The 26,788-nt window shown below is 45.1% G+C and overlaps 1 protein-coding gene across 24 annotated transcripts in view; it reads right to left on the bottom strand.

The window, feature by feature from the left end:
* The window catches only part of LOC142894201 (receptor-type tyrosine-protein phosphatase delta), a 167,300-nt gene that overhangs the window by 48,759 nt on the left and 91,753 nt on the right, over nt 1–26,788 (bottom strand). For all 24 annotated transcript variants that reach the window (XM_076035428.1, XM_076035451.1, XM_076035442.1 and 21 more), the window contains 2 exons: nt 13,227–13,372; nt 11,185–11,326 (listed from right to left, as the gene is read on the bottom strand). In XM_076035428.1, coding sequence (XP_075891543.1) covers nt 11,185–11,326; nt 13,227–13,372 — 288 coding nt within the window. The remainder of the gene's footprint in view (nt 1–11,184; nt 11,327–13,226; nt 13,373–26,788) is intronic.

Genomic DNA, 26,788 nt, shown 5'->3' on the forward strand with positions numbered 1-26,788 from the left:
AGGTGAAGTGTTGAACAGTGCGAGCAAAAACTACCATGAAAGGTCACATCAAATCCTCACTGAGACTGTCTCGGAGCAGTCATTTTTGTGGCATTCATTATTATTTTCAGATTTAAGTTTTTTTTTTTTTTTTAACACATTATAAGAGCAGAAAAAATGGCTATTATGTGTTTACAATTCTCAGAAGAAGAATACCCAATATAAACTTGCTAACCTAGTTAACACATGTTCCCGGATGACCTCAATCCATTTGAAACTGTTGCGTACCGCTCCTGTCCAACTGACATAATCAATTATTTCTCTTTGCTTTGGCGTGGATGAGCGAACTGTTAATTATGCTTTTGTTTTTGTTTTTTTTGCAGAAACAAAATTACTCAACCAAACATAAGAGCCCTTGATTAACAAAGGCAGACAGCAATTCCACTTTGTGCCAATTGTATGACGGCATCTGTGCTAGTTTGTGTGCTTCCCCACATTCTCTTAATATTCCGCAGCTTTCGTGTCCTCGCTGAGCCCCTCGCTCTACTTACAAGGTTCCTTCTTACGCTGTGAATCTTGGATTTATCAACTACCTGCCACTTGATTGAGCTGTCAGACTCAGTCAGCTAAACGTTGCATTTTACATTCTGTCCACAAGCTACTGTCGAGGTGGAATGTTCATGAGTTTTGTTGTTTTTTTTTTTTATCACCATTGAGCTTCCACCCTCTCCTCAAGGCTTGACAGGGCATTCAGTAGTACTGATATTCCTTTATCAATGTTAGTTTTACTCGTTCACATGTGTGGACATCTGAAAGTCTTTGCAGTTCCTTGCAACTGTAATAATACACGAGATGACCCGAAACATTAGCAGGGTAAAGTTGGCTGAGTGGCTGAGTGACAGCTGAAGACATTCATATTGGAGAGAAACATGCCAAGGGGGAGGTCAAAGGTGCTGAGTGAAGACATTACTGACAAATTGAGGAATCCAAGGGGCCAATACACAAATACGTGTTTCTCTGAAAACACCAAAAATGATTAATGCGGTTCGGCCTTGCGTTTACACGAAGCTGACGTTTTCACTGAAACCGTAAAGCCGAAACCACACTTTTTCGAAAACGCACCTTAGGGTGGATTTCTTTGAAAACGCCGCCTTGCCCGGATTTGTGTAAACGCTGAAACTGATCATTTTTGGAAACGCTGATGTCACAGCTCTAAACCCCTCCACCACCCTGCAACCTGAGCGGCCGTGAGGTGCAGACGACCACTCATAACAACAACAACCACGTCGGGCAACAAACTTACTGCTATTAATGACCAGCCTGCAGTCTTCACATTAACCTCCACTACAACAAACCGCAAACAATAGTGAACAATAACACACGGTGCTCGTGGATTGTGTGCAAAGTGAAAATAAACACAACAGAAGGGTTTTTTGCAAACCTCCTGTTTTACTTTCTATTGATTTTCTTTTGGGTGGGCGGACTGGGATATTGAGGCAGGAAACTTAAATGACAAAAAGGTTAGCAAACTTTTACTGGCACGGCTACCAGTCAATCTTTAACATGGACCTTTTAAGGCTTTGTGTTCTAAAGTAACTGGAAGCAGAAGTTCAACTCAGTCGTTTATCCACACCGGCTTTTCACGAGTGACCTTTCTTTCTGTGATCTGTTGTGCTAATGCCTTCAGGGAGTAAACTTGTGGCCACACCAATCTGGACATAGGACCTACATCTATTTCAGTCGTTTCCAGTGTATCCGTGTAAACAGGAATTCTTTTGAATATGGCTTTGTGTAAACACATTTTTTTTCAAGTGCGGTTTCGAAAATGCGCGGTTTAAAAAAAAAAAACCTGTCTCCGTGTAAACAGCCCCTTAATGTTCCCCCTATAAAGGCCTCATAAAATCCAAAGCCTGTATTTATCTCATTGATATGTTCCACCGCTGTTTGGCACACGTGTCGTCCAGTTTAAATAAGATGAGCTTTTTTTCCCCCTGGAGTTTCCTATGATGCTAGATCTCTCAAAATGACTCCTGGCACTTGCACACAATAGATATTGGCCAAGTCATCCAGTCAGGGAATAAAACAAAATGCTCAGCACCTCCATGTAGGAGCACAAACAATGGTTCCAGGTTGCAGGAAATCCTGAAATTTACCTTATCAAAGTGTTATTGTTTTTAAGGTTTCACAAGCCAGTGAACTCCACGTCAAACTGCAGATTGTCTTACAGCACATCATGTCTCTGGACTGAGGTGGTTTTTGTGATTGCCTCAACTGGAAAAGACTTGTTGTGTGAGAGCACATCTCATTTTTACTGCCCTAGGCCACGAGTCTTCCTGTTGCAAAACCGGGAAAATGTATGTGCACACAGCACAAGCCAGAACTAGTCTTGCTGTAGCTCATATTTTGTGCGAAAAGCATCAGTTTATTAAAAACTGTTAAAGTGACATTGAAATGGAGGTCTTTAAAATAATTGTAGTTTTACTACATTCATTTTGTGGTTTTTCAAGTCAAGATGATGCTAATGGATATTCCTGTGGACTTGCGTTTGTTGGCTCAGAGAGCTGATTCCCATTTAACCCAATAGAGTTCAATCCACATCAAACTGGCATTGTGTGTGACCAGTGCGGTGCTTCCAGAAGGTAGTTCAGTAAGTTGCTGAACAAATCTTGTCTACAAAACTGCTAAAACCCCAGGGCAGGCGACAGTGGAACGTCTAGTACCCTCTAAAATTTTATTCCTCCCTCTTTGCCTCAAGGAGCGCAACAGGAATGGGCTGTGAAATACTATCCAATGTGTTCCTTAAGACTCTGGAGAAGATGAGTGGTGGAACAAAATACAAGAGGAGGAGGAGAAGGAGGAAGGAGGTGCAGAAATCACTTGTAACGAGGAGTTCATGGCACTCTGTCTCTGTGAAAAATGGCGTACTCTCCCCTCTGCTCCGCACTGATTGTTTCCTCCATAAATCCGCTTTGAAGATGGTATAATTAATTGGTCGCTTCTTATTTGTCGTTAAAAAAAACCCTCGCTTATTGCCTGAGATTATGAGGGAACCATTGTTGAGTCAATCTATTAATCACCAGAGACTTTTTCCCCTTTCGGAAAAAAAAAACCCTTCACAGATGAAGAATTTTAGCAATTTTTCATTCTAAATGACATTGGCAAAGTAGTTGTGTTAGTCTGTGTCAATATGCTGGGCTCAAGGTAGACCTTTTAATAAAGGACGTAAAACTTTTAAACACTTTTAAGAAAAAAATAGTGATGTTTCGTAATGCTTCTAATGGATTTTAAAATCCTTTTGGAGTTATCTGTTCAGAAAGTGGACCAATACTGAAGAATACAAATACATTCCGACATTCCGGCCTTTCTTGAGAAATTCATTGTGCATTCATGTCAAGTGCAGAGTGGGAAGGCGGAACGGAACGAGGATGAGGCCTGACCGCGTCCCGTGTTCTCCAAGCCAGCCGTCTCCCAGCGACATGTTTTATGGCTGTCATTGCTAGGGGCAGATAGGATCAACTAAGCAAAGGGCATGCCAGGAAGGTGTACGCCACTCCTGGCAAGGCGCCCCCTGCCTCTCCTCAGCTCCTGCGTCATTCATAAACATGACGGATTAGCTGCGACGCGCTGCCATTTACGGCGCAGGCGGAGGGGGAGACGAGAAAGCGGAGAGTAAACCTTAGCGTCGCCTTGCCTCCTTGGGAGTAACAGCTAAACGGGTGGCGGAGGAGGGAGATAAAAAGGTGGCACCGAATCAGAGAGGTGGGCTGGAAGACTTCCTCACCGTCTACAGGTCTGACTGGAGGAGGGAGGGAGAGAGGCACAGAGCTGCCTTTACATTTTCATCTTCATGCCCAACAAAGGAACAAAAAAAAAAAGGAATGCGGTGTCTCCCCATGATGAGAGCTCGGAAGCACACAAACACAAATCAAGTGCTGGCAAAAATCCTTGTGGGCTTTGGAAATCAAGTCTGATTCAGTAAATTATTGTGTCAGAGTATCACATTTAATTGTATTTTAGGTATAAATTAAAGTGTATCGTACAGCATGGAAATGTTGGACGAAGGTAAATCATTAAGTCAACTTGAGGTGGCTGCACTGTCATAAAAGCAACACAAAGTCAATGATGAGGTCAAATATTCCTGTTTTTTTCTACATTTAAGAAAATGACTTTGGCCCATTTGCAACCTCGCAAACACTCGTCTGTGATCCATTTTGGGCCCAGACCCTAAGATCGGTCAATGCTGCCCTGAGGTCAAGTGGTGGACGGAGATTCCTGGACCTGCTCTGCTAACCGCGTCATTGCTGCACCCTCTGACAGTCTTTAGCACGCGCCCGTGTCGCCGCCTTTGTCTGCCTCAGTTGGGCGGAACCACGTCTGAGCCTGATTTTAAAAGAAAAATCCGCCGCGATCTGTCTCTGTCTGTCTCCCGCCTCCTTTGCCGTCTGTCCCTCCTCCACTTTGCATATTCCATTTGCTGGTTGTTACCTTGAGCAATGATTCCATTTACTCCAGTTAACAGTTTGCCGCATTTACTTGGGGGAGGGTGGGGGAGGACGGGTGGGAGGGCACAAGAAGAAAGAGAAGGCAGGAGGAAAAAAAAAAGCAACCGCATCGCCTGTTGTCATCTCATTTGGCATCAGCGTCTTTTTGTGGCTGTTATTATTAGCGGGATTCGGGGCGGGGGGGGGGGCAACATTGTGAGCCCCTTTGCCAGACACGAGCCTTGAAATGGCTGTGTCTTACGAACGCCACGCTGAGACTCACCTCGACAAGCCTCTTCTCCTCCTTCATTTCTTTGTCTTCCATCTCATCCTTAACAGTCCATCAACTCTCATTTGAACCCCCACCAATGCATTATGCATTCACAAATAAAGAGGACGTGGCAGCGGATAAACAAACAGGCGCTCCAGCTTCTCCTGAGAGACTCCTCCGTTTGCACAGGCACTTCAGCCTTCTTGAGAAATACACCTCCAGACATGCGTTCTCTCTCCCTCTATCACGTTGTTTTACGTTTCATCCTTATTCATTGTATATTTAGTCCCTCACTGCCCACTTGGGATGACTGTATAAAGGCCAGATGTTTAAAGTTTAATAACGGAATATTTCCTTGTATCTGAAAGTTTACACAGAGTAGAATTGAACCGGCCGTGTTCAGTTATTCATTGTCTGTTGTTGTGCAGAAAGCTAATACCGACTGAACCCGGGAGCGGCAGGGTTCAGGCATGAGAGCTCAGCGACCAGGTGAGTCCCCCAACCAGGAGGTATAGAAGACAGAAGGTAAAGCTGTGAGACACCGCGCTGCTTAATTAACCTTCATGTACTATATACATCCAGAACCAAGGTCTGTCTCATCAGACGTGTGTTGCCTAATACCTGAGCTTGGACGGTCTCGCTACATTTGGTTTGTGCATTTTTTTAGTTTTTTCCCTGTCTGAGCAGACAGCACCGTTGCCGCCTACCCGTGGAGGTGCGTGCCGCCTCGCGAACAAGAAAACATCCCAACAGCTGTCGGCTTCCGCAAAATCCTCTGAACTCTAATCACTTTTGGTGCATGACAGTGCCAGATAGCTTTACGGGTCACAGCAGCCTGTGAACACGGTATCATCAGTCTGCGGCAGCCGTGAGCTCTAAATGTCTGAGGGAAGCAACTTCATTTGAGTTTGCTTCCTCTCGAGAAAAGGCGAAAAACATAGCAACAGCCATTTCAATTATTGATACGGCTAAAAGCTCGCTACAGGAGCGGAGAGCGCAGCGATTATTCATGCTTGCTAACATCCTGTAGAGAGGGCCGCTCGCCTCTCATAGAGCCCCTAATGGAAAACGAGGGTTATATTGGGCTTTTCAAATCCGGCAGACAGATTCTCCCTTCCCAAAAGTGACTCTTTGAGACGATGGGTGTCACAGCATGCGGCAGGAGGCATTATTTTATTATGGAAATGAGGACATTGAGGCCACGTGTTTGGAGAGATGACAGCTGCATTTATTGGCGTGGCGCACAAAATAGGAATTTATTTGTCTTTACCCCCTGTGCGTTTCCATTCACCCTACCATAAAACATCCAATTAGTCAGCTTTGCCACTCTGGATATGGAAATGTATAGCCGGCGTAATTACTCTCCAAAATCAATCCACGCCACGGCACTTTTACCCCCTCCTCCCGCACGTTTAAAGCAGTTTTTGTTGTAATTAGCGAGTTGTCTCATACAGCCTGAAAAGTTTGAGAGGGATCATTAGAGTCATTGAGGGCATTCCCTTACAGAACCCAATTAATTTAGGGGGGGAAAAAGACTTTTAAGTGCAGCTAAGATGAAAACGCGAGCTAGCACAAGCATCCTTCATGGAAGCAGAGCAAGGTGATGCCTGCTTCTCAACTTCCGCCGCCCTCCTCAGCCAGCGCAGCGATGGCATTTAAGGGATAATGCAGTAATCATTTTTCATTTAAAGGCGTTTAGATTTGCAGCAAAGTATTTTTCTCTTGCCCTATTTGATCATTTACTGTCTGAATAAATTTCCATAAGATCAAGGGAAGAATTTGCATGTTGGAATCAGCCATGGCTTCAGGCGAGCAAGGGGAGGTGGGGGGCAAACAAACAAATGAACAAAACAGGTTTCTCGTTTGTATCAAATTAATAATTATTCATAAATGCGGATCCACGACGTGCACTGAGTGATACATCAAGCTCCGAGTACTGTCTTGGAGGTTTGGTGGCCGCTTCAGATGTTTGCATGTGAGCTATGGAGACCGTAACGTCCACCATTTGTCTTGTTGGCAGTGGTTTTGTCTTAAATCAGCCTCAGTTGGCCACACACTCTGCATAAGGTTGTGTGTGCGTGTGTGTCTTGGACTTACTATTTACTCATTTTCCTTTCAGACCATTTTCTCCAAAGACAGTTGACTATCTTTTTTTAAGAATAAGGATCAACACAGACAGACAGAAGTTGCTATTGGCTAAATCCTAAAACCACGGCCACCTTTTTTAATGAGATGGAAAACACATGTGCAGCGGGAGCGTGAGGGGTGAGGGTGACATGCTGAAGAGTGTGTTTCTCAGGCTTAATATTATTGTAATTTCACCAGCTGCACCACAGTTGTGCCTGTGCTCTGCCAATGTTCCGAAGCCGTGCAATCAGTCCGAGATCGTGGGTTTCAAAACGACAGGGGTTCGGACCTTTAAGAGTCTCTGTGGCACGTTTATAATTTTCATATTAAATTTGCCAAGGGAGTGAAACGGCATGTTTCCACCGCGCACATTTTGGAGAGAAAAAAAAAAACTAAAACTAAAAAAAGATAAAGTTGATGCCTGTTCAGTTTGAGGTCATGAGAAGCCAGAGAGTCGTTCAGCAGACACCAGCTCCTCTTAATCCGCCTCTTTTTTCCAAGCCACTGATCACATGCACAGTAATTTTACAACGGTCACTTGATCCATCCCCACTGCATCTCCTTTGCTCCGGCAGTCAAGAACAGCTGACGCTGCATTTATCAGGCTAAGCTGTTTGAGCATGCGGGCCAGAGTTGTTCGTCTTTCACTCTGCGCTTTGTGGGGAGACGTTAATGCATCAGGAAGATGGTGCAGGCAGCGCAGCCGAATACCAGTACCCAGGACTCTGTTAAAGTGTTGTTCTTCTCACAAATAGTTTTTGGATTTCAACCACCAACCGCCACAGTTGGTTGCAAAAAGACTTGGTTGCAGTTTTTTAGTTGGTCTAGTAAGATGTCCATGTGGGTCTAATTTGGAGAAAAAATGGCCTTCAAGTTGTGGGTGTGGCTAAAGTTTAGTAGTCAAGTGTGTGGGTGGACGGATGTTGGGGCAAATGCTGAACTCACGCTCCAGCCATTGCTGACCTGAGTTACCACCCACACCTCCAAATGTGGAATCTCACTGTTTTGAAACCGACCAGAAGCTCAAGATCAGAACCCTTCGCCTTCTGAACAACTACTTGCAAACCAACAGGCGACGTTATGAACGGGCAACCTTATGAACACACCAGTGCTCCATGGATGGCTCTTAACTCTCCTCAGATTACAAATTAAGCATCTCTTGGTGACTTTATAAAGTCTCCACACCATTTTCCTGTTAACGACAGAAAGGCACAGAGTGCCGCCATTGTCTATGAATAATCAGCGATCATGTAGCCACCCAGTCTCATTGTGCGCCCAGAGATCCGTCTCGGCTGCGAGGCTCCGACTGCGCCACGCCGCCATTCCATACAAATGGAAATGATGCATTCTGTTTTTCCGTCACAGGAGACTGGCTTCCCATTTTCTGCTCCCGCTGTTGAGTTGTGCACAACTGCATAAGTTGGCACATGTGTGCGCGCACGCACGAGCGAAGGGCGCAGGAAATGGCTGTTGACAGGATAATAGGAGTATGAGGATGCAATATAAATCCTTAATCATGCCTGAATCATGAACTGGAGCGCTCCGATCCACACGTCACTCCAGCCGCTCCGACTGAGTCTACAACCTGAGCAGACTTCACACATTTTTTTTTCTTCTGTTCCCTGACGGCTGGGAGGAGACACACTGGTTCGGGGCCTTTTCTCAGCAAGTCCACGTTCACATGCACACATTCGTAAATGAGATCAAATACCGCTTGGCAGGAATAATCATCTGTCCGCGACGCTCATCTCAATTCTTCCCTGTCATCCTCAATTACAAAGTAAAACAAGACCGTCTTAATTCAAAGACACGGGCAACATACGAGGCCTCTCGCCGTGTGTTCAGTCACGCAGAGAAGATGTGGTGGTGGTGGTGGTGGTGGTGGTGAGGGTTGGGGGGGTGGGGGGATTGTGTGGGGGAGCTCGGCACCTCTGGCCGTGGCCGGCCAGATTTGACTGGGAACATCATTCCGTCTCTGGGTTTTGCCTTTCATGCAAATTGCTTCCGTGAGGAGGCTCTTCCCATCCAGTGGGAGGCCCATCTGAATACTAACATCCCCGCAGCCCTTTGGATTTGTCACCTCGAATCCCGTCCCCTCGCAGTGTGGCAATTACAACAAAGCTCCTTCTCCCTTCATGGAATTAGGCATCGCTTCCCCCGCCCCCCTGCCCTCTCATCACCCCCCCCCACCGTGGAGAGCGTCCTACAAAAAACACTTTCCAGCCATTTCCACACACCATTGGAGCCCAAATGAACTAAACTAACAGTCACTTTACATGTATTAGGGCAGTGGCAAAGTGTCGCTTTTCTCTGTTTGTTTATCTCACTCTCCCATCCAGCCTGCTAGTTGAGCATTCCTCCAATCAAATGGGTCAAATGGAAGAGAAAAATAAGTTCTGCCGGATGGAGGCCTTGTACCGAGAAATAACCCGTGGCCGCACCTCCCACCTGACACCCACACCCACACCCACCCAAACTGCTGCTTGTGGCGTGTGGAATAAAAAGCAACCTTGCAGTGTTTCTTATTTTTTTCCTTGTTCGGTGAAAAGTAATTTTAGCAGATGGAGGCATTTTGGTTCCTTGATCTGAATAATATATAAAGCATTCTTGCAGTAACCTCATACAGTACACTGCACTTGCAGAGTAGAACACGTCCTCACGTCACAAAAGAGAAAGAGAGAAAATCTGACGACAGTCCTCATTTTTTTGCTCCTGTGTTTCAAAAAAAAGTTTTTCATCTTTAGCTGTGACGGCTTCTCATTTCTTTTTCTTTTTTTGACTTCTGCTCTTTATCAGCGTCACAAACAAATGTTTGGGTATTCTGGCTGCATCCTGTCGGTTACGAGGAAAAGCTGAACAGCTAACAGATTAATCCAAACAAGACCGTTTTTTATTATTTTTGTGAGAGGTGACGCAAGGACACAAAGCACCTATTTTTTATTTTTTCGAGAGCCCCTCCTCTCTCCCCCCTCACCTTCAACACTGATGGAAAAGGAGAGTGAGCGCAGGGGCGAAATGAAAATGGTAATAAACATGCTAATGCTAGGCCTCGGAGCTGAGAAAGAGCTGCTTCTGGAGCGTCTCTGCGCAGGTGCATTTGTTTCTTTAACTGGGAGGAGCTGAGATAGAGGAAGTGCAGGAGCAGACAGGCATTACACACACACACACACACACACACACACACACACACACACACACACACACAGCGACTTTGTGTCCCGAGTAAGCGGGAGCGAGCTGCATGTGAACGTGCCACCTATTCCCATTCAGTTGGCCACTGGGCGGAGAGTAAAGGGCTTTTTGTTGGCTCATTGGTGAGATAAGAAGCCAAGCAGGTGAGGTGTGGGGAGGTGGGGGTGTCTATGTGTGTGTGTAAAAAAAGAAAAAAGGAAAAGAAAAAAATTCCTATAGAATGGAAGCAGCTCTATCAATAGAAACTCATCTGCCATGTTGTGTAATTGTGGCACACAATACAACACACCTCATTCAGTCAGTCCAATGCTTTTCTTTTTTGAATATTATTATTCTTTTAATCTGAGGCCGTTTTTGCTCATTCATAACCAAGCAGGTCATGTTTCAGATAGATACCGCCGAGCCCTTTGGAGCTCAGCGCCAACACATATTAGCCTTTGAATGGCTTTCTTTTGTGAGGATAATTTCTCTCCCATACTCTATATTCCATAAAAGCCACTGTAAAACTGCCTGATATTTGTCACGTTTTTCATTTATCATTTATTTATTTTTTTTGTCTGGCGGCTGGCCGGATGTTTAAAGAATTAAATTAAATAAAAGGAAAGGGTGGCTGATCTTTGCCCGTCTGTTTTTTTTTTTTTTTTTCTTTTTGCATGTTTTTGCCCGTTTATTATCGGAGGCCGCCAGAAGATACTGGCGGCAAAAATCAAAGCTGAAATGCAGAGATGAAAAATGACTGATTTGAAAATTATTTCTGAGCGTTCCCATTAAACAGCCGCAGGCCATAAGTAGATGGCTATTTGCATAATTTAACTGGCATCTTAATTATTGTGTCAGGAATATGTATGCAAATGACTTAAGTCACTTAGAGACGGAAACTTACTTGGCTAAATGGCTAATGGACTACATCTTATCAAGTTAGAATATGCAACGTGAGTGCAACCAGAGTGTCTAATTGGGTGCGACCGCGCGGTGCGACGGTGGAAAACAAAGAAGAAGCACGAAACGAGCTCGGACAAACTTACCTGAGTTCAGCCGAGCCGCGCAGATGTGTTTTTATTTTTGCCCTTTTTTAAAAAAAACTCTTGCAATTTAATTTCTGTGGCTTTTCAGAGGTCGTCGAGAGGCACGTACCACGTAAAACAGTGAGTCTGGTGGTGGCGCTGGTCTCTCCAACACTGTTGGAGGCGACGCACTCGTAGATGGCTTCGTCTCGGGGCGTGCGCAAGGGCTGAATTCTGAGCACCGAACCAGAGCCGTCGTCGAACTCTATCACCTGCAGGTGCGAGAGACAGGATAATGTTAAAGGAGTTTTTTTGGTTTACAACGAATGAGGGACCTTCCACTGGGAAAATAAAAATGGACACAAAAAAACCCCAAAACAAATAGAAACATTTGGCTAACAACATTGATGGTGACTGACGGAACGTGCATCGTAAGACAGAAACGAGAGCTGATCTGATGTTACTGCTGCTGCTGCTGCTGCTGCTGCTGTGTGTTCTGCACATAAAAGGCTCCGCTGGTGCTGTATTCCAATTAACAGAATTGCAGCAGGTTGCTGCATGTCTCGTCACGAGCCTGTTGACTCCGTGTTGTGTGAAAGATCTTTGAGACAATTTAACAAAAAAAAAAAAAAAAAAATAAAAAAAAAAATCAAATGCAGCTGACTAACTTTAAGAATGGGGGGAAGAGCCACTGAAGACCATAGCCTTAACAAAGGGCCCGGCAGTGTAAGAAAAGAAAAAAGAAAAAGAAAAAATCACTCTGGGTGAGTCCCACTCTTAAAGCTAACACTCCATCCCTTGGGCGAGGGGGGGGCAGGATGCAACACTGGATTGTGTCGATGGGACAGAGACGAGCACAAACAGTTAAAGGTGTCTTGAGAAAACGCTTGAGGACAAGTTGTACCATGAGGTGAGGTAGTGGTACAAATGACAAGACCGACTGCATTGGACGGACGACACATAAAATGCTCACAAACATGGTGTTTGTTGTAGCTTTTCCAGCTTTTTTTTTTTTTCCCGGTTGTTTTTTTTTTTTGTTGTTGTTGTTGTTTGCATGCTACACGTTGTATACTCACTGATGCTTAGAAAGCCTGTGTCATAACTCAAACCTCTTTTAAGCATAAAGGTAGATTTTCATAAATGAATACACTGCAGATTCACAATCACACGCACGCTTGCGCGCACACACACACACACACACACACACACACACACACACACACACACACACACACACACACACACACACACAGGCCTAACAGCATATTTAAAAGATATACGTACAAGTATTAGTCAGTAAAAACACTGTGACATTTCATTGGCCAGGCAGTACAGCGGTGTTGATGCAGGTGGCGGTTCAAAAAAGGCAGATTACAAAGGAAGTTGTGAGGCTTGTGGGATGGAAATGGATCGAATGGATGGGTGAGTGGGACCGCCAGAGGATGGCGGGCGGCAGCGGGCAGGTCCCGTGAGGCAGCGGCGGGAGAGTGGAAACTGGAGCGTTAGCATGCAGCGGTGAGAAATGCGAAGAACCCTGATAAGATTAGATATGTGTCGTCATGAGACGCAACAAAAATGGGGGAGAGGTCACGGAGGGGGTCTCCCAGCTCTGTTCAGCCGCTGCAGTGAACAGACGTGGCATCGGGGGAAGATGCGGACACGGAAATTAATAGAAATCTTATCAGTGTTCTGCAATGACGTGTTATTTCTCATGGGTGTTGAGCACCAGCCCAGATTAAAGCTGACCAGGAATCAAAGCTGCAGCCAACATGAGGGGGGAGGGAGGGGAGAGCAGGGGGTTGCATGCACTTAGATAAAGATGCCACGAAGCAAAAGGATATTTCCAAGTGAAAGTGCCTACTTGGCCCTTTCACTTTGCCATGAAACGCACCGGACAGCGGCCTGATGCTAACACAGTCATCTGGGTCGCACCACGAGCCGTTTCTCTTTCTACTCGTCGGGCCAATTTCCCTCGTCCCTGTCTTTTTTATTTAATTACAAAATCTTTACTCGCTGGGCCCTGTTTAACCGTGTGGATATTAGCGCCTGCTAATGCGTGGTGGCAAGTCAGGGTGCAAAGCAAATGGGACGGATTATGTGCAAGCGGAGCCAGAAGCGGTGGAGCATTCCATCTTTGTCGAGCATTTTACATCAGAACAATAGACCTAATACCTCAAATCTCTGGTTGCTGACTTTTTTCCCCTTCTTATTCCACACGATCTTCGGCCGCGGGTCTCCTGTAGCTTGGCAGATGAAGGAGGCCACTCCTCCTTGCACACCTGTTTGGTCATTGGGGGTTCTTAAAAACTTTGGTGGTGCTGTAAAAGAAAAGAGCAGAAGATAGAAACATAAAAGGGTGAGCGGAGTGCACTACACCGAGATTAATCTCACCAATCAGGCCGTAGCGCTGGAAAGTTGCACATTCCAGCACATGGTCGTTAAGAGGATTGACTTCCAATCCAGATTTGCAGGTCCAAACAATAGACTGTAATGACTTTTATTGTGCAAAATAAAAACCCGTGGTCCGGATCAGTTAAGCACAGAGGTTTGCGGGGGACAGAGTAGAAAGTTTTCTCCTTTTTTCTCGGCCCGGGAAGAAACAGACAAACCAACTGAGGAAATTCAGCCCTTGAGGAGCAAACATCCACAGGGTGATATTCAAACCCGTCCCAGAGAAGTTGAATGATCTCATATTGAATTGCAGAGTAATATTTGTACATGCGCTTAAAAAATTAAACTGAGCACTTATTTGCACTTTAATCTCAACAGCATAATGATTGTAAACAAGTGCTTTGTGTCATTAAACCAGCGCGCAGGAACAGAAAAAGCGCCGTCCGTGAGCTTGGCAGCAGGCGGCACTAATCTCCGGGAAAGCAGCTTCTCGGAGCGGCCGCCGCTCGCGGCCCTGCGCAGAACCTAGACCGAGACGTGCTTTTGATAAGGTCCTCGCGATGCTCTGATCAGCGACATGAACCTCGTGCTGCTTCTAATTGGTCCCTCAATTATGCGCAGCACGTTGAGCAGCAACGAGGATCATAAAAAATAAAAAAAACGTTGAAAAAAATGAGCGGAGGTGAGGGAACAGCGACTGCCCTGTGCGGTTGTGACGTGGACGTCTCTCGGCTGATTGTCGAGGTTCCCCCCCCGGCACCCGGTGCTGCTCAGACTCTGACAGCTGCCACTCTGCCTGTTGTCTCGTTTTTTATTTGGTTAAAATTTGCTTGTCAAGCGGAACCACGCAAAGGAATCGTTTCGGCTCCGTCACAGGAGTCGTCTTTAGTTTCAGTTGAGGATAGCTTGCGTTTTTTTTTTTTTTTTTGTCACGTCTCCTCCCGCATGACCATTATACCTTTTTTAAATTTCTTTATTTAATTATTTATTCTATTATGTGTGATGCGGGACCTTTTTCAATTGCAAAAACCTGAATGTCGTCAGAGCTCTACTCTCCAAGACTCTTGCGCTTGGGGCGGCAGCTCCAGAAGTGGGTGGAGCTCCATCTGCCTCCCTGCAGAGCAGCTGTTTGCATTTTATCAATCACTTCAGCCTGGCTGCAAGGGGCCACGCAGCTGCGCTAATCCCAACCATCTAAATTGCTGCACGATTTGTGTGCCTGTGAAATCTATGCCATCATCCTCATCTCCGCGCTTTCATTCAGGTGATTTTTTTTTATTTCTTTTTTAATTTTTCCCCACCCAAGGGGCGGCGGTCGGCGGCGATGAGGTGAAGATGTGTGGCCGGCAATCGGAAGAGGCACAGAGATAAACAGGCTCCCGCTGAGCAAATGAGTCTGGAAAATGGCCTGATTGCCTCATGACACGCACACAGGCCAGCTCTTGTCACGCATGCGCACACACACACACACACACACACACACACACCCGCACACCCGCACACACACACTCTGAATCGCTTCATCGGTTGACGGATCCAGTGGGGGCGGCCGGCGAAGTTGACACTGTATAATTTGGACGTGGCAGAGAAAGCGCCATTATATCTGCATTCGCGCCTCATCTCATTGACTTTGTCAGGGCGTGGCGCATGCTGGCACCCAGCCATAAGGGGCTGATGGGTAATTGATATGCTACCAGGGGTCGTTTTTGCTCCGGGGGCCATCCATTATGGCTCGGCGCGCGTATCCCTCTATGCCGGCGGTGATGGACTGCGAGGACATGTGCAGGAGATCGACGCTGGAGGTGTGTGTGTGTGTGTGTGTGTGTGTGTGTGTGTGTGTAAGGGGTGGTGGGGTGGGGGGTGATTGAGGCGTGACATGGAGGTAATGGTGTTTTCACTGACATGGTCGCTCATATCACCATCATGCCCCCCATTTTAGCCCCGCCGCCACTAACAGACATCCATTTTAGTCGACTCGTGGTGGTGATGCCTCCTGGAAGACGGAGGCTGAGGGAACCTCACTCAACACTGGGAAAGATATGGCGCCTGGTCCAGACTTGGAGACTAACAAGAACAATCTACAGTAAGCCATGAGTCTGAGCTCTGCTGTGCAGGTCTGACTGCTTTGTCTGCAGTGATGACTTGAATGGGTCCTACTATGAAAAATGTACTTTTTAAGCTGTTTTACATGTCTTTTTGCATCACTGACTTTGCCCTTTGTGTTAAAAAGCAATTGAACGCTTGGCTTGACCTTGTAAAGTGGCAGATGAGTAGAAATGCTCAGAGAATTTTAGGCCACTGCAGGGCAGCAGAGTTCATGCTAAGTATTCCAGTACGGAGACAATCATGGCACAATTTGTGACAACGTTGTTATGAAGTTTGTTTTGACATTTGACACTTTAACTTGTAGGCAAACGTGCCCTTCATTTCGTGAGTTGACTGGCATCTGATTCACAATAGCTAAAACATTTGAAAGCCATCAGGTTTCCGCCGCAACGTTACAGTCTGATCCGCTCAGCCATTGAAGAGCACCAATCAAAGGGTGGAGAGGGAGGAAAAAAAAAAAACAAGATTAATAAAAAGCCGGCTTTAAGTGGGAACCTCTTTTCAGTGTGGACACCAGTCCAAGGCGACTCGGTTCTCACAATTATACTGATTGACATATTCAATTTCATTTGCATGAAAGAGGCCATTTCCTCTATGAATCTTTAACTTTGCTGGGTGAGGTGGGGTTGCAGGCGGGGGCGTGGGGGTGCTGGGCTTTTGATAATTAAGCCTAACACACTGGGTGCCTGTGAGCAAATATTCCCACTCCATTTGGACACATGGCTGAAAGAAAGGAGCGTTTGAAGGCGCCATTAACCTCCATCGACATCTGTAAGCTGCAGCGTTTGAGGCCCCGCAATGTCAGCGGTGACAGAGAGCGCCGCACGTTGGGCTGAGGTGGGCGGCTAATTACAGGGAGGCATTTAAGTATGTTGCTATGTGGGCTGTGCACCAAACCCCAAAGTATTCAGGGGGACAATGCCGCCATGGGTAAATGCAGGTGTGGAAAAGACCGGTTTGTTGGTGACGGTAATAAGGCCCAAGTGTGTGTACAGTTTTGTTGTTTTTTTCTTTAAGAAACATCCTCTTCGTTTTAAAGATCAAAAAAAAAAAACGCCAGGAAGCAAATCAAATTTTTGTAATGCAGACGCAGAACAATGCAGACAAAGAGTCTCGTCCCTAAAAAAAAAAAATAAACAAAACAAAGCTTGAAAAAACAAAAAAAAACAAACCAAAAAAAAAACAGCCACAAAAGGAAAATGGGGAGATAAACAGCAAATACTAATCAATGGAACAAACACCAGCGCAAGCCATTTTCTCGGGGCAGCGCACGGCTCTCTATCTGCAGCAATATGATAAAAAAAAAATGTGTCTTTTGTGATGCCGAGGAAACAAACTCCACATTGTGCACGCTCACAAAAGGCCTCGGCAGAGAGACAGAAAAGGAGCCGGAGCTTAATTAGAACTGTTGGCTGATTTGCATTGCATGCTCCACGGAAATATCGCCTTAAATGGAAACTGAAATTCTTATTGCAATTAGTGATTACTTGAAAAGGGATATGGCCACCCGAATGATTGTTAATTACTGGATCAGGAATAGTACATTAATTCACCGCAGACATTTTTTTTTTTTTTTTTAAGCGGTGCAATGATGGGGACCTGCTCCTCCGTCAATATTGTCCCGCTTGTCACACATAATGAAGTTCATAATACAAGTCCCCCAGCCTCCGCCCTCCACCCCCTCTCTCCTCAATCCCTAAATGTGCTCTCTAAGCAAAACCCAGTGGTAATTATGAAAAAACTATTTCAGCGGAAGACACGAAAACGGGGCTAATGATTCGCTAATGTTGGGGCAGAGCGAAGACACGAGGACCGCCAGTCCATTTAGTTGTAGGGTCAGGTTGTTTTTTTTCCCTTACAAGCAGCAGAGACTATCAGTAAATAAATCAGTGCCTTTGATCACTTGCTGCAGCGCTGCACTGGCTTCTCCTCGCCAGATACTGAGTAAAGCTGCAAGCATTAGATCCCAGCAGGACTCTGTGAACTCCAGTGAGTCCATGTGACTCATGCTCAGTGGCTTAGCCGCACCGGACCAGAGCTTCTGGTGGTCCCTCTGCAAGACTTGGGGGGCATTTTTCTTTTTTTCCCCTCTCTCAGTCTTCTTCTCTTGTATGCAGACAACAGCAACAACCTCAAAAGGAATTGCTAATGTCCTCGTCCCACATTCTGCACTCTGACACATCCTGTGACAAGAGCGGCGCGGCAGGGATGCTGGCTCCGGAGGTGCACCAGCGCAGCGATCTCATGCTCATGCAACGCGACGCGTGCTCAAACACACACACGCACACTCCCTTGTGGCTCTTCCCTGAATGGAGGTGAGCGCCGCAAAATGGGAGAGCGACATTAATAAATTGGTGGCTGTGGGACAAAAGAAAGAGTCTGCAAGGTTCCATTAAATAAATTAAGGGGTTATTTATGGAGAAGTAGCTGAGCGCCAGAGTCTTTGTTTCACAGGACAAGATGGGAAGTGAAAGGCCACATTATTCAATTATCAGTGCAGATGCATAAAAGCATAAGCCTTTCAGTTTTGCAATTAACTCCCGCCTCACTAATGTATTCTCTTGTGTGGCACGACGAAGCATTTTTCCGTGGAAATTTGGCAACCGCTTCTTTTTGCACTTTCTTTCTGTCACACACACACACGTGCAAGCAAGCACACACACACACACACACACACACACACGCACAAACACACATGTATACTCCTACCATTCCTATGGGACACATTATTGAGGTACAGGAATCCAGTTTGTCACTTAATAAAATGGCCCACTCAAACAGATGGCTTTGTTCAAACGGCCTGTAACGCTTTAAAAGCTGAGAGCGAACTGTCGGAGTGGTAAAGCAGACACATGAAAGCCAACCTCCCTCCACACAAACAGAAGGAAACATAAATATTGAATTGCACTGTCAGCGCAGGATCATCCACAGGAGCTAAAAAAACCAAACAAAGGAGCAACATGAAGGGGGAAGTGAAGGCGGAAAAACACCTGCCGAGCCATTCTGAACATGCAAGGTTGTCAAGAATCAATGCAAAATAATCCAGGATTTCATTTCTTATTCTTTTTTTTTTTTGCTTTTATTAATTTATTTTGCATTAATTATTCTACATATACTTTTACTATTTGGTTGCTACTTGCTGGTTGGTCCAGATAAACACAAACCCTGGTGCACGTGTGACCACAAGGGGGAGGAGGTGGAAGTAGCAGAAGTGTAGAAATTTGGATTTGCTTGTCTTGTTTGTTTGTTTGTCTTTTCCGTCCTGTCGTCTGGGGAGTGACGGAGAAAAGGGAGAGAACACAGATAAGTAATTCTAATTGTGCGGGCTTACTCCGTTTGGTAGTCGGCGCAGTCTATTTGCAAAAAGTTAATTATCTGATAGGATAGGCAGTGGCAGCCGCAAACACAGAAAGCCATTCGTTCATCCTGTTATCCACTGGCCGACGGAACGATTCATTAAATGGCAGAGCTGAGGCGAAATGGCCAGCGGTTATCACGCCGGGGATGCACGGACTTGAAAAGATGTTAAAAATGGCGAAAGTGATAAACAGTCTCAGGGCCAAGTCTGCGGTATTAAAGTGTAGACAATAAAGCCAAGCGATGGCGTGCGATTGCGGCGAGTCTTACACACGTGTGATGTGCATTTAATGTGCGATTGATAAGGAAATATCAGCCAGCAGCGATAGCGATCTCCAGAGCTCCAAAGATCTCCGTTTTTTGCATTTTGCAGAAACCGCAAGATGCAGATGGAACATTTAGAAATGGGAAATTAAAAATGTAGCATTTTGCTGTCTGTGTTTTAGGAGGATTACAGCTGACGTGGCAATGTCTTTTTTTCTTTTTTTTTATAGCATCAACTTAACAGAATTGCCTTTCCCCTCAGCTGTGGAGCAGAAAAAGCTCGCCTCGTGTTTTGAGGTGTAGAAGGATTGAGGGGAAAATCAGTCGGGGATATTGACGCCATATATTCAAACAGACGCTGACTTTACGGATGCGAGGTGCCAGGCCGTTTCCTCCGAGCTGCAGTTGTCGGGCCACAGGAGGCGGCATATTCCCAGCAGTGTGTTTTCTCAGGCACTTGCGAGAAAACGAGCTCACGCTGCAGCAAACCAGCAGCACAGCAGCTGGCTTTCTTTGAGCAGCTTGGATGTCATTCAGATACCCAGCAAACCAAACGTTTTGTTGGAGGAAATAAGGGTGGGGGGGGTTTCTATATACCTCTGATTCTTCTTCCCCCTCCTTTAATTATTTTAGCCTTTGTATTTTCACGCTAAATGGAAATGTGTTTTCTGAAAAACTCTGGAGCGAAGTCTCTCCTTGAGCCCAGACCTCATCACGGAGACAGGGGAGGTTCCACAAACAGGCACCGAAGGACCAAAGTGACCTTTCACAGGCCACTAATTTTTATGCAGCGGCGAAGGAGAAGCGCTGCATGTAAAAGAGTGGAAGAAAAATGGCAGCGATTTAAATGTTTTTGGAGGTTAAGAAATCCGCCACATTATTGCAGTCTGTCTGGGCACAAGAGGGAAAAAAAAACACTTCTGAAACTGAAAATGCTGTCGTATCTGGTAATGCTGATTGAATCAAACAGCAGCAGTACTGGACAGTCTTGACTGTCTGAGAAGCTTTTCATGACCGACTTAGACAGAAACAGACATCTGTAATTGAACATGTTTAATGGCTGTCACTGTAATTCCATGTGTTGCCTCTCTGGATGTGTTGATTTAAAGTGTTAATTGTGCTAATGGTAAAAAAAAAAAAGAAAAAAAAAGAAAATAAAACAGTCACTCAGATTTTAAATATTTACTGTTGAGCCATGTCCAAACACTGTGTATTTTTAATTAACTAAAACAATAATTGAACATGTCATTTGTTTGTTTCTCCTTAAATACGTGTAAAACAGCACCACAGAGTGACACGCTGCATGTGCATTAATAGCTCTAATGCGTCAAATTAATAAACTCGAGAGTTGAGGTTTGTGAATTCTTAATCAGGAACCACTGAAGAAATCACGTGTGTGTGTGTGTGTGTGTGTGTGTGTGTGTGTGTGTGTGTGTCTGTGTGTGTGTCTGTGTGTGTGTTCAGCTATGTCTTTGAAGAGCTACAGATGGGAAACAAATGAGGTCAGGTGGTATCAGGGTCAGACGTGTTGATGGTGGTTCTCTCTTGGAAGCAACCGACGCAATGTCACCTCGGGAGCAAAATCAAACAACACAACAGCAAAACAATTAATCCCGGGGGACATAATTAAAATAATCCAGTTAAATGAAGTGCTTTGGATTACTTTCTTTCCAGCAGTGTAAAGACTTTCTTGATGGGGGCGTGAGTCATCTGGATATGACTGCAGCGGCAAAAGAAAGACAACTGTGGAGCGTGTGGGCATCTGGAGATGCTGTTTTTCAGGCCAAATATTTAGAATATGCTCATTTATATTCTATTTAAAAACCTTTTGTAACTGAAACAGAAAAAAAAAAATCAAGGGTGTATTGTGTGTATTGATTTTTAAACGGTGGGAACTATTTTGGAAATGCAATGATCGTGATGGCGGGGATGAAACGCCCTACTGCAGTAGAGATCATCGCTGACCATACTTTAACAGTGCTGTACAAATAAAACAAAAACCTCAAAAAATGGTTGAAAATAAAAATCACAACTTCATCCTTCAAGTATTTTTTTTTTTAACTTTCCAGCACAGGCCATTAAGGTGCGCTGCTGCGTCATGTTTATCAAACCCCCGGCGCTGGTTGAAAAAGCTTTTCAAAGGGAAGGAGCCTCGGTGGAGGATGCCACGCCCCCGTGACGGAGTGAAAAGACGCGGCCTTTGAACCGATGGAGTTCGTTGCGCTTCCCCTCTTAGTCCTTTTTCACCCTCGGCCAAACGCGGCCTCAGTTGACAGAGCAGCAGGGTACACAAAGGCGCCAAGCTCTAGAGCAAATATTTGCCAGCGGTAATGGGCTCTGGTCCACTGGGTGAGAGGACATCTGTGGGCTTTTTTTGCCCGAATTAAGTGTATGCACATAGGCGCACAAATGAAAATACTGTACGAATGACGCACTTAATTGCATAGGAGCGAGAGCTACGCGTGCGTATTTGCGATAGTGGGATTGCCCCGGTGATTTTGGGGTTTGACTTTCCACTCCGGCAAGAGCGAGAAGACTTGCACACAGTTTTCCTACAAGTTCTATATTGGCGTGCGACTAATGCCCGTGCACAGGTGGCGCCGTCCACCATGTGTGGTTAGTTTTTGGTGGGATGTTTAATATGCTGTTCCGAACTTTATTGCATAGATAAGGTTGATTACGCATCAATCCTAAGATTGAATCTCGCCGCTTCCTCACTATTACGACTTCAAACTAATATTTTCTGGAGCTCCTTTGAAAACATTTAATTTTTCATTTAATGGCAAACGTTTAAAACTACATTCATATTCAAGCACAGGATTGATTAAAACTGAAAACATACTACATATGGTTTGGCTTTTGCCAGCTCATAACTGAGGACATTCCGGTTGCACATAAGAGATTAAAAAGCTAAATATTTTGTTACAAAATGCCATGAGGTTCCAGAGTAGGCAGTAAGTAATGACTTCATCCATTCCCCCACGTAGATTAAAGGTTAAATGCGAAGACGGCACATTAACTCGGCATGATTGCTAAGTTCATGAATATTCTAGGAAATCTACCCTGAGCACCTAAAGGACAACCACGGTGGCTGATTATTCATCGCCGAGAGGGAGATTTGTCACCAAAACAAGTTCTCTGGCTGTAAAAAGTCAGTCAAATAGGTACATGAAGTGTTTTCTCCGTCAGTTTACAAAGCACAAGCTTCATTGTGCTTAGACCAGCCTCCTCTTTCTGTTCCTTTCTTTCCCAAACGCTATTTGTTGGGAAACTCGACAGGAAAACAGGCAGTCTGTATTACAGCCCATTAAAAAATGATTGTTGTTCAATTTCTGCAAATCATCAACACTTGAAGAGTGGCGAATCTCCCGACTGCCCCCAGGTCTTTTGTCAGAAACCATACACTCCGAGAATAAAATGGTGCGAAGGGACTGAGCCGTCCTACCGCCTCCTCTCAGGGGGGGAAAGAAAAGAAAAAACAACAGAAAAAAACAGCCCTGCCTTCTCCTCTGGCACTGAATTTGTCAAAAGAGGGAACCAAGTCGAGATTAATTAGATTCTATTTCATGGTCATCTCCGTTTTTCCTTCTGCCCCCTTCTTCCATGACTAGTTTCTTTTTCTTTGTCTTGCCCACAGTCCTTACAGCCGTCCTGGAACCATTTATCACGTTGCCATCTCCAGAGTGCCTTTCTCCCCCTTGCTTGCTGGGAAGCCATTAGAGCATTTCGGCTACGTTGCAGCCAGATTGCATTGTGGCCTTCCACTGGCGACATTTATCATCTATTCTCCTAACTTTTTATCTGCCCCTGCCCTCTGCGAAGCCCGTATCTGCAGTGCCCACTATAATGAAACACTAGGAGGTGAGGCCGAGGAAAATAACCTAATTAAACCTAGCAAACAGGCACAAAGGGGGGACAAATGCACAATAGGCCGCAGCTAGATTGCCAGAGGAGGAACACTCACAGATGGCAATAAGGAAGTCGGAGCAGTGATGTGGCACGACGCCCATGCCACCTTCTCCTCTCTTGGTATTTATAGTGCTCCTCGCAGCCCTGTTGTTTGTCCAAATATGTTCTCTTTGCGGATTAACATGGCGCGGCTGCACTGCATATTTGCCGCCTAGCATCACTCTAGCGCAGAGTCAAGAAATAAAGGGTGTAGGAAAATAAAAACCGCTCCAATGAAACACCAGTCGTCCTCAGCAATAATGGCAGAGGCTTTGAATAATGGATTGGAAAGTGAATATCTATCCTTCCCCCTGACTCCCCTAGTTCACGGGGAAAAGTCAAGCCATCACTGATTGGACTCGTTTAGGGACAGGATGACAAGCGGCGCCGAGTCAATACAGTGGAGTGTTGGTGGGCCATTAGCAGGCAATTATTAATCCATATCAGGCTGAGATGGACAATTTAATTATGGCCTCATCGATAATCTTCAGATCTGGTACAGATGTAGAACGGTGACCTAGCGCTTATATTGCCCTTTGAAGAGCAGCAGAGATGGATGATCTTGCACCTGAATCCCAAGGAGGGAAAACGATCATTTCCAATATATAAAAACCTTCTCTTACTCCTGTAGCCGCCCTTCAAGAACCCCTCCCTGCGTTTCCTTTTATTACATGTCCCTCCTGTCCAAGTGTTTGTGTACCTGCAAACAACCCTGCCTGAAGAAATAAACCAGTGTGGCTTGTGAAAAGTTGGAAAAGCCACTGGGTGATGTGGTATTGAAGACGGGGGGCTATAGGTCCAATAAAATGAGTCGCTGCTTGACTTGTATAAACAGTTGTGTTGTGCCGCTCTATCAGCAGGAGCAATATGACTTATTCCAGCAGATGAAGCTGCTCTTGATGCAGCCCAAATAATTATTCACATTGTACCTGAAGCAAACTATCTAAAATAATGTCAGTCGAGGCCTTTGTGCCAGTGATGAAACCAAATGAAAGCCGCCTAACAGGCTCTCTTGGATTTCAAAGACTACGCACAATGAGGAACGGCAAAACAAAAGTGGCGGTCTCTCTCCAGATCGCAGTCATCTGGAGATAAGAATACCCTCTCATCTTTCTGTTTTGCTTTTGTGCACTATTATTGCCAGCGTCTCCATCCCCGACTCGCTTTATTCACTATGCAAGCAATTGATTATCACGAGGTCGTCCAGACCTGGGTTGCTCACATTACTTATTGTCTTGCATTGTGTTGCAGCAGAACATGTTTTTCTTGCCATGGTCATTTAAAAATAGACATTATTATTTGATTTGATTTTTTTTTTGTTTTTGTTTTAGCCACAAATTGATGAGCCATCCAATCGATAACACCCTTTTAAAATAAAATTCTGACTTCCAACTATTGTAAAAGTTGGCTAAAATATTTTCTCTTTGTGCATCAAGAAATCGTAGCAGTATCATAGTAGGATTGCAAACTGTCATTTTATAAAAAAAAAATGCAACATATTCCACCTGTTTGCTTTCAACGTTCATTGCCAGGCACCAAAATCCTTTGAAGGATGTTTGGAGATGATTTCATGAGATGTCAGAGAACACAATGATATCTGCAGGACTTAAGCTGCTGGCATCAGGATTACTTTTTGTTTTTTGTTTGGAAATTAACTTTCATATAAAAAAAAACAAAAAAAGCGGTGCAACTGAAGAAACAAAGATAATCCCTGTGAGTCCTTTGACTCTTATCTTGTGTAAACAAATCCAGACATTCTCTGAATGAATATCCCAACCTTTTCTCTAAAATTCTTGCCTTAACTTGCCATCCCTTTCCAATCTATGGAATATTAAAACTGACCTTTATTTTTTTCTAAAATGTATTGTTTTGCACCGAATCCTGGCCAGCATTTCCAGAAACGCTGTCATGTTTACTGCATAAAGCATGTTTTCTGAGGCTCACATCCCAGGATGTGCTTATTTTTAGCACACAGGTCAAAGTCCATTTTCCAGACCATCTGATTACTGGGGCTCTTCACCAGTAATGGAGAATGAAAGCATATTATTATATACAGTATGTGCCGTGCTATTCATCTCTTGGTTCCATTTTGTGTCCTAGGCCTGTCTGGAGAGCACAGCGCTGCTTTGACTACGTCTACGATGCTAAAAGAGGACCGTATTAGCGTAAGTGTTTGTTTGGCAGCACGGCAAGGCTTGTTCAATGTACCAGCAACATAAAAGAACAGACGGGTGTCAGAAACATCATTCGAATGTTTCTTAAGCTTGCTGCAGAACTTCATGATATAATTAGCAGTAAATGTTTTAAGTCAGGGGATGTTACGACTCTTCCTTCCTTCCTTCCTTCTCTGCACAATTCAACATCATGAATGTGTGGTATCTTCTGCTAGCCGTGTGCCAACTTGCGCACATGATCAGAAATGGCGAAGAAAAAAGCCTGTCTTTGGATCAAGACTCGTTCAAAATTAGAATTTCTGGTATTGGTACAGGATAGGAGTGGCCGCAACGGAGCACGTTTAAACAAACATCTCTGCAGTTCCATGCTTCCTGTTAGCCAACCAATGTCTGTGAGCGGTTCCATTCTCCTCACACAGGGGTTGGCACAATTTGGCCAAATAGATCAATGAGGTTGGCCCCGTGGGAGTCAATGGCAAAACCATCGCTCTTCCTCTCTGTAAACGTCACTCCTTGAATTATCACAATAGGGGAGGGGAAGAGGCATCGCCGCCGCGCCGAGTAATGAGCGGTAGCCGATAAAACCCTGCAAAATGCCCTTCATGCAGCTGCAGCCGGGAAGATTGAGGGAAGTGGAAAGAGATGGGGGAGATCTCGTTGAGCGTATGCGATCATGTGTTTTGTTTTGGTTTTCTCCCCCACATCAAGGGATACCAGGGGGAGCGCCAGAAAATCTTACTGGGAAAGTGTGCTCTATGAAATCCATGTGGGCTCTAATCCTGACATCATCCTCCTCATCCCCCAACATCTCTGCATATGTGCTTTCTAGTGCTCACTGCACACTCAGAGAGTAAAATGAACCTATGGGTGTGAGGCTTAACAGAGGGCGGGGGTTTGTGCGATGGAAACAGGTGAGAATCTGGTGACGGTACATGTTGTTTTCCTTGAGAAGGAGGAAAAAACATAAAATACCGTTTGTCCACTTCAGATCTGCACTGCCCCAACCAAACTCTCTCTTGTACGTCAATTATCCACACTTAACCTGGAATATCCTCCATCGAGGCTCAAGTCATGCGGGGGGATTATGCCAATTAATTAGTTGATGATCACATGATGAATAGCATGAAATACGCCACGGGGGGGTATTAAAATCTAAAGAGAAACAGACTGCTCCTGGATGATATGATGGATGCTGCATAAACACCTCGTAAATATGCTGGGGATCTCTCCGGTAGTTGCGCGCGCGCGTGTGTGTATGTGTGTGTGTGTGTGCGGCATAGAAGCCATACTTGTTGTTACGTGGTGTGATAAGATGACCACTTACAGTCCTGCACGGTTAGAAAACAACGTCTTGGCTGCGATTCAGCTGGATGGGTACGGCTTCCGCTAGCATTTGCCATCGCCAATAAACTACACTAAAGCTGTTCGTCACCGTAAATCTCAAGCTCCTTCAAATGGCGTGACTCACTTGGTGGTGCCCGGATGCCAAAGAGA

This window comes from Nelusetta ayraudi, unplaced genomic scaffold (assembly GCF_046127955.1).
Source record: "Nelusetta ayraudi isolate G7.1 ecotype Tasmania unplaced genomic scaffold, CSIRO-AGI_Nayr_v1 ptg000042l, whole genome shotgun sequence".
NCBI lineage: Eukaryota > Metazoa > Chordata > Actinopteri > Tetraodontiformes > Monacanthidae > Nelusetta > Nelusetta ayraudi.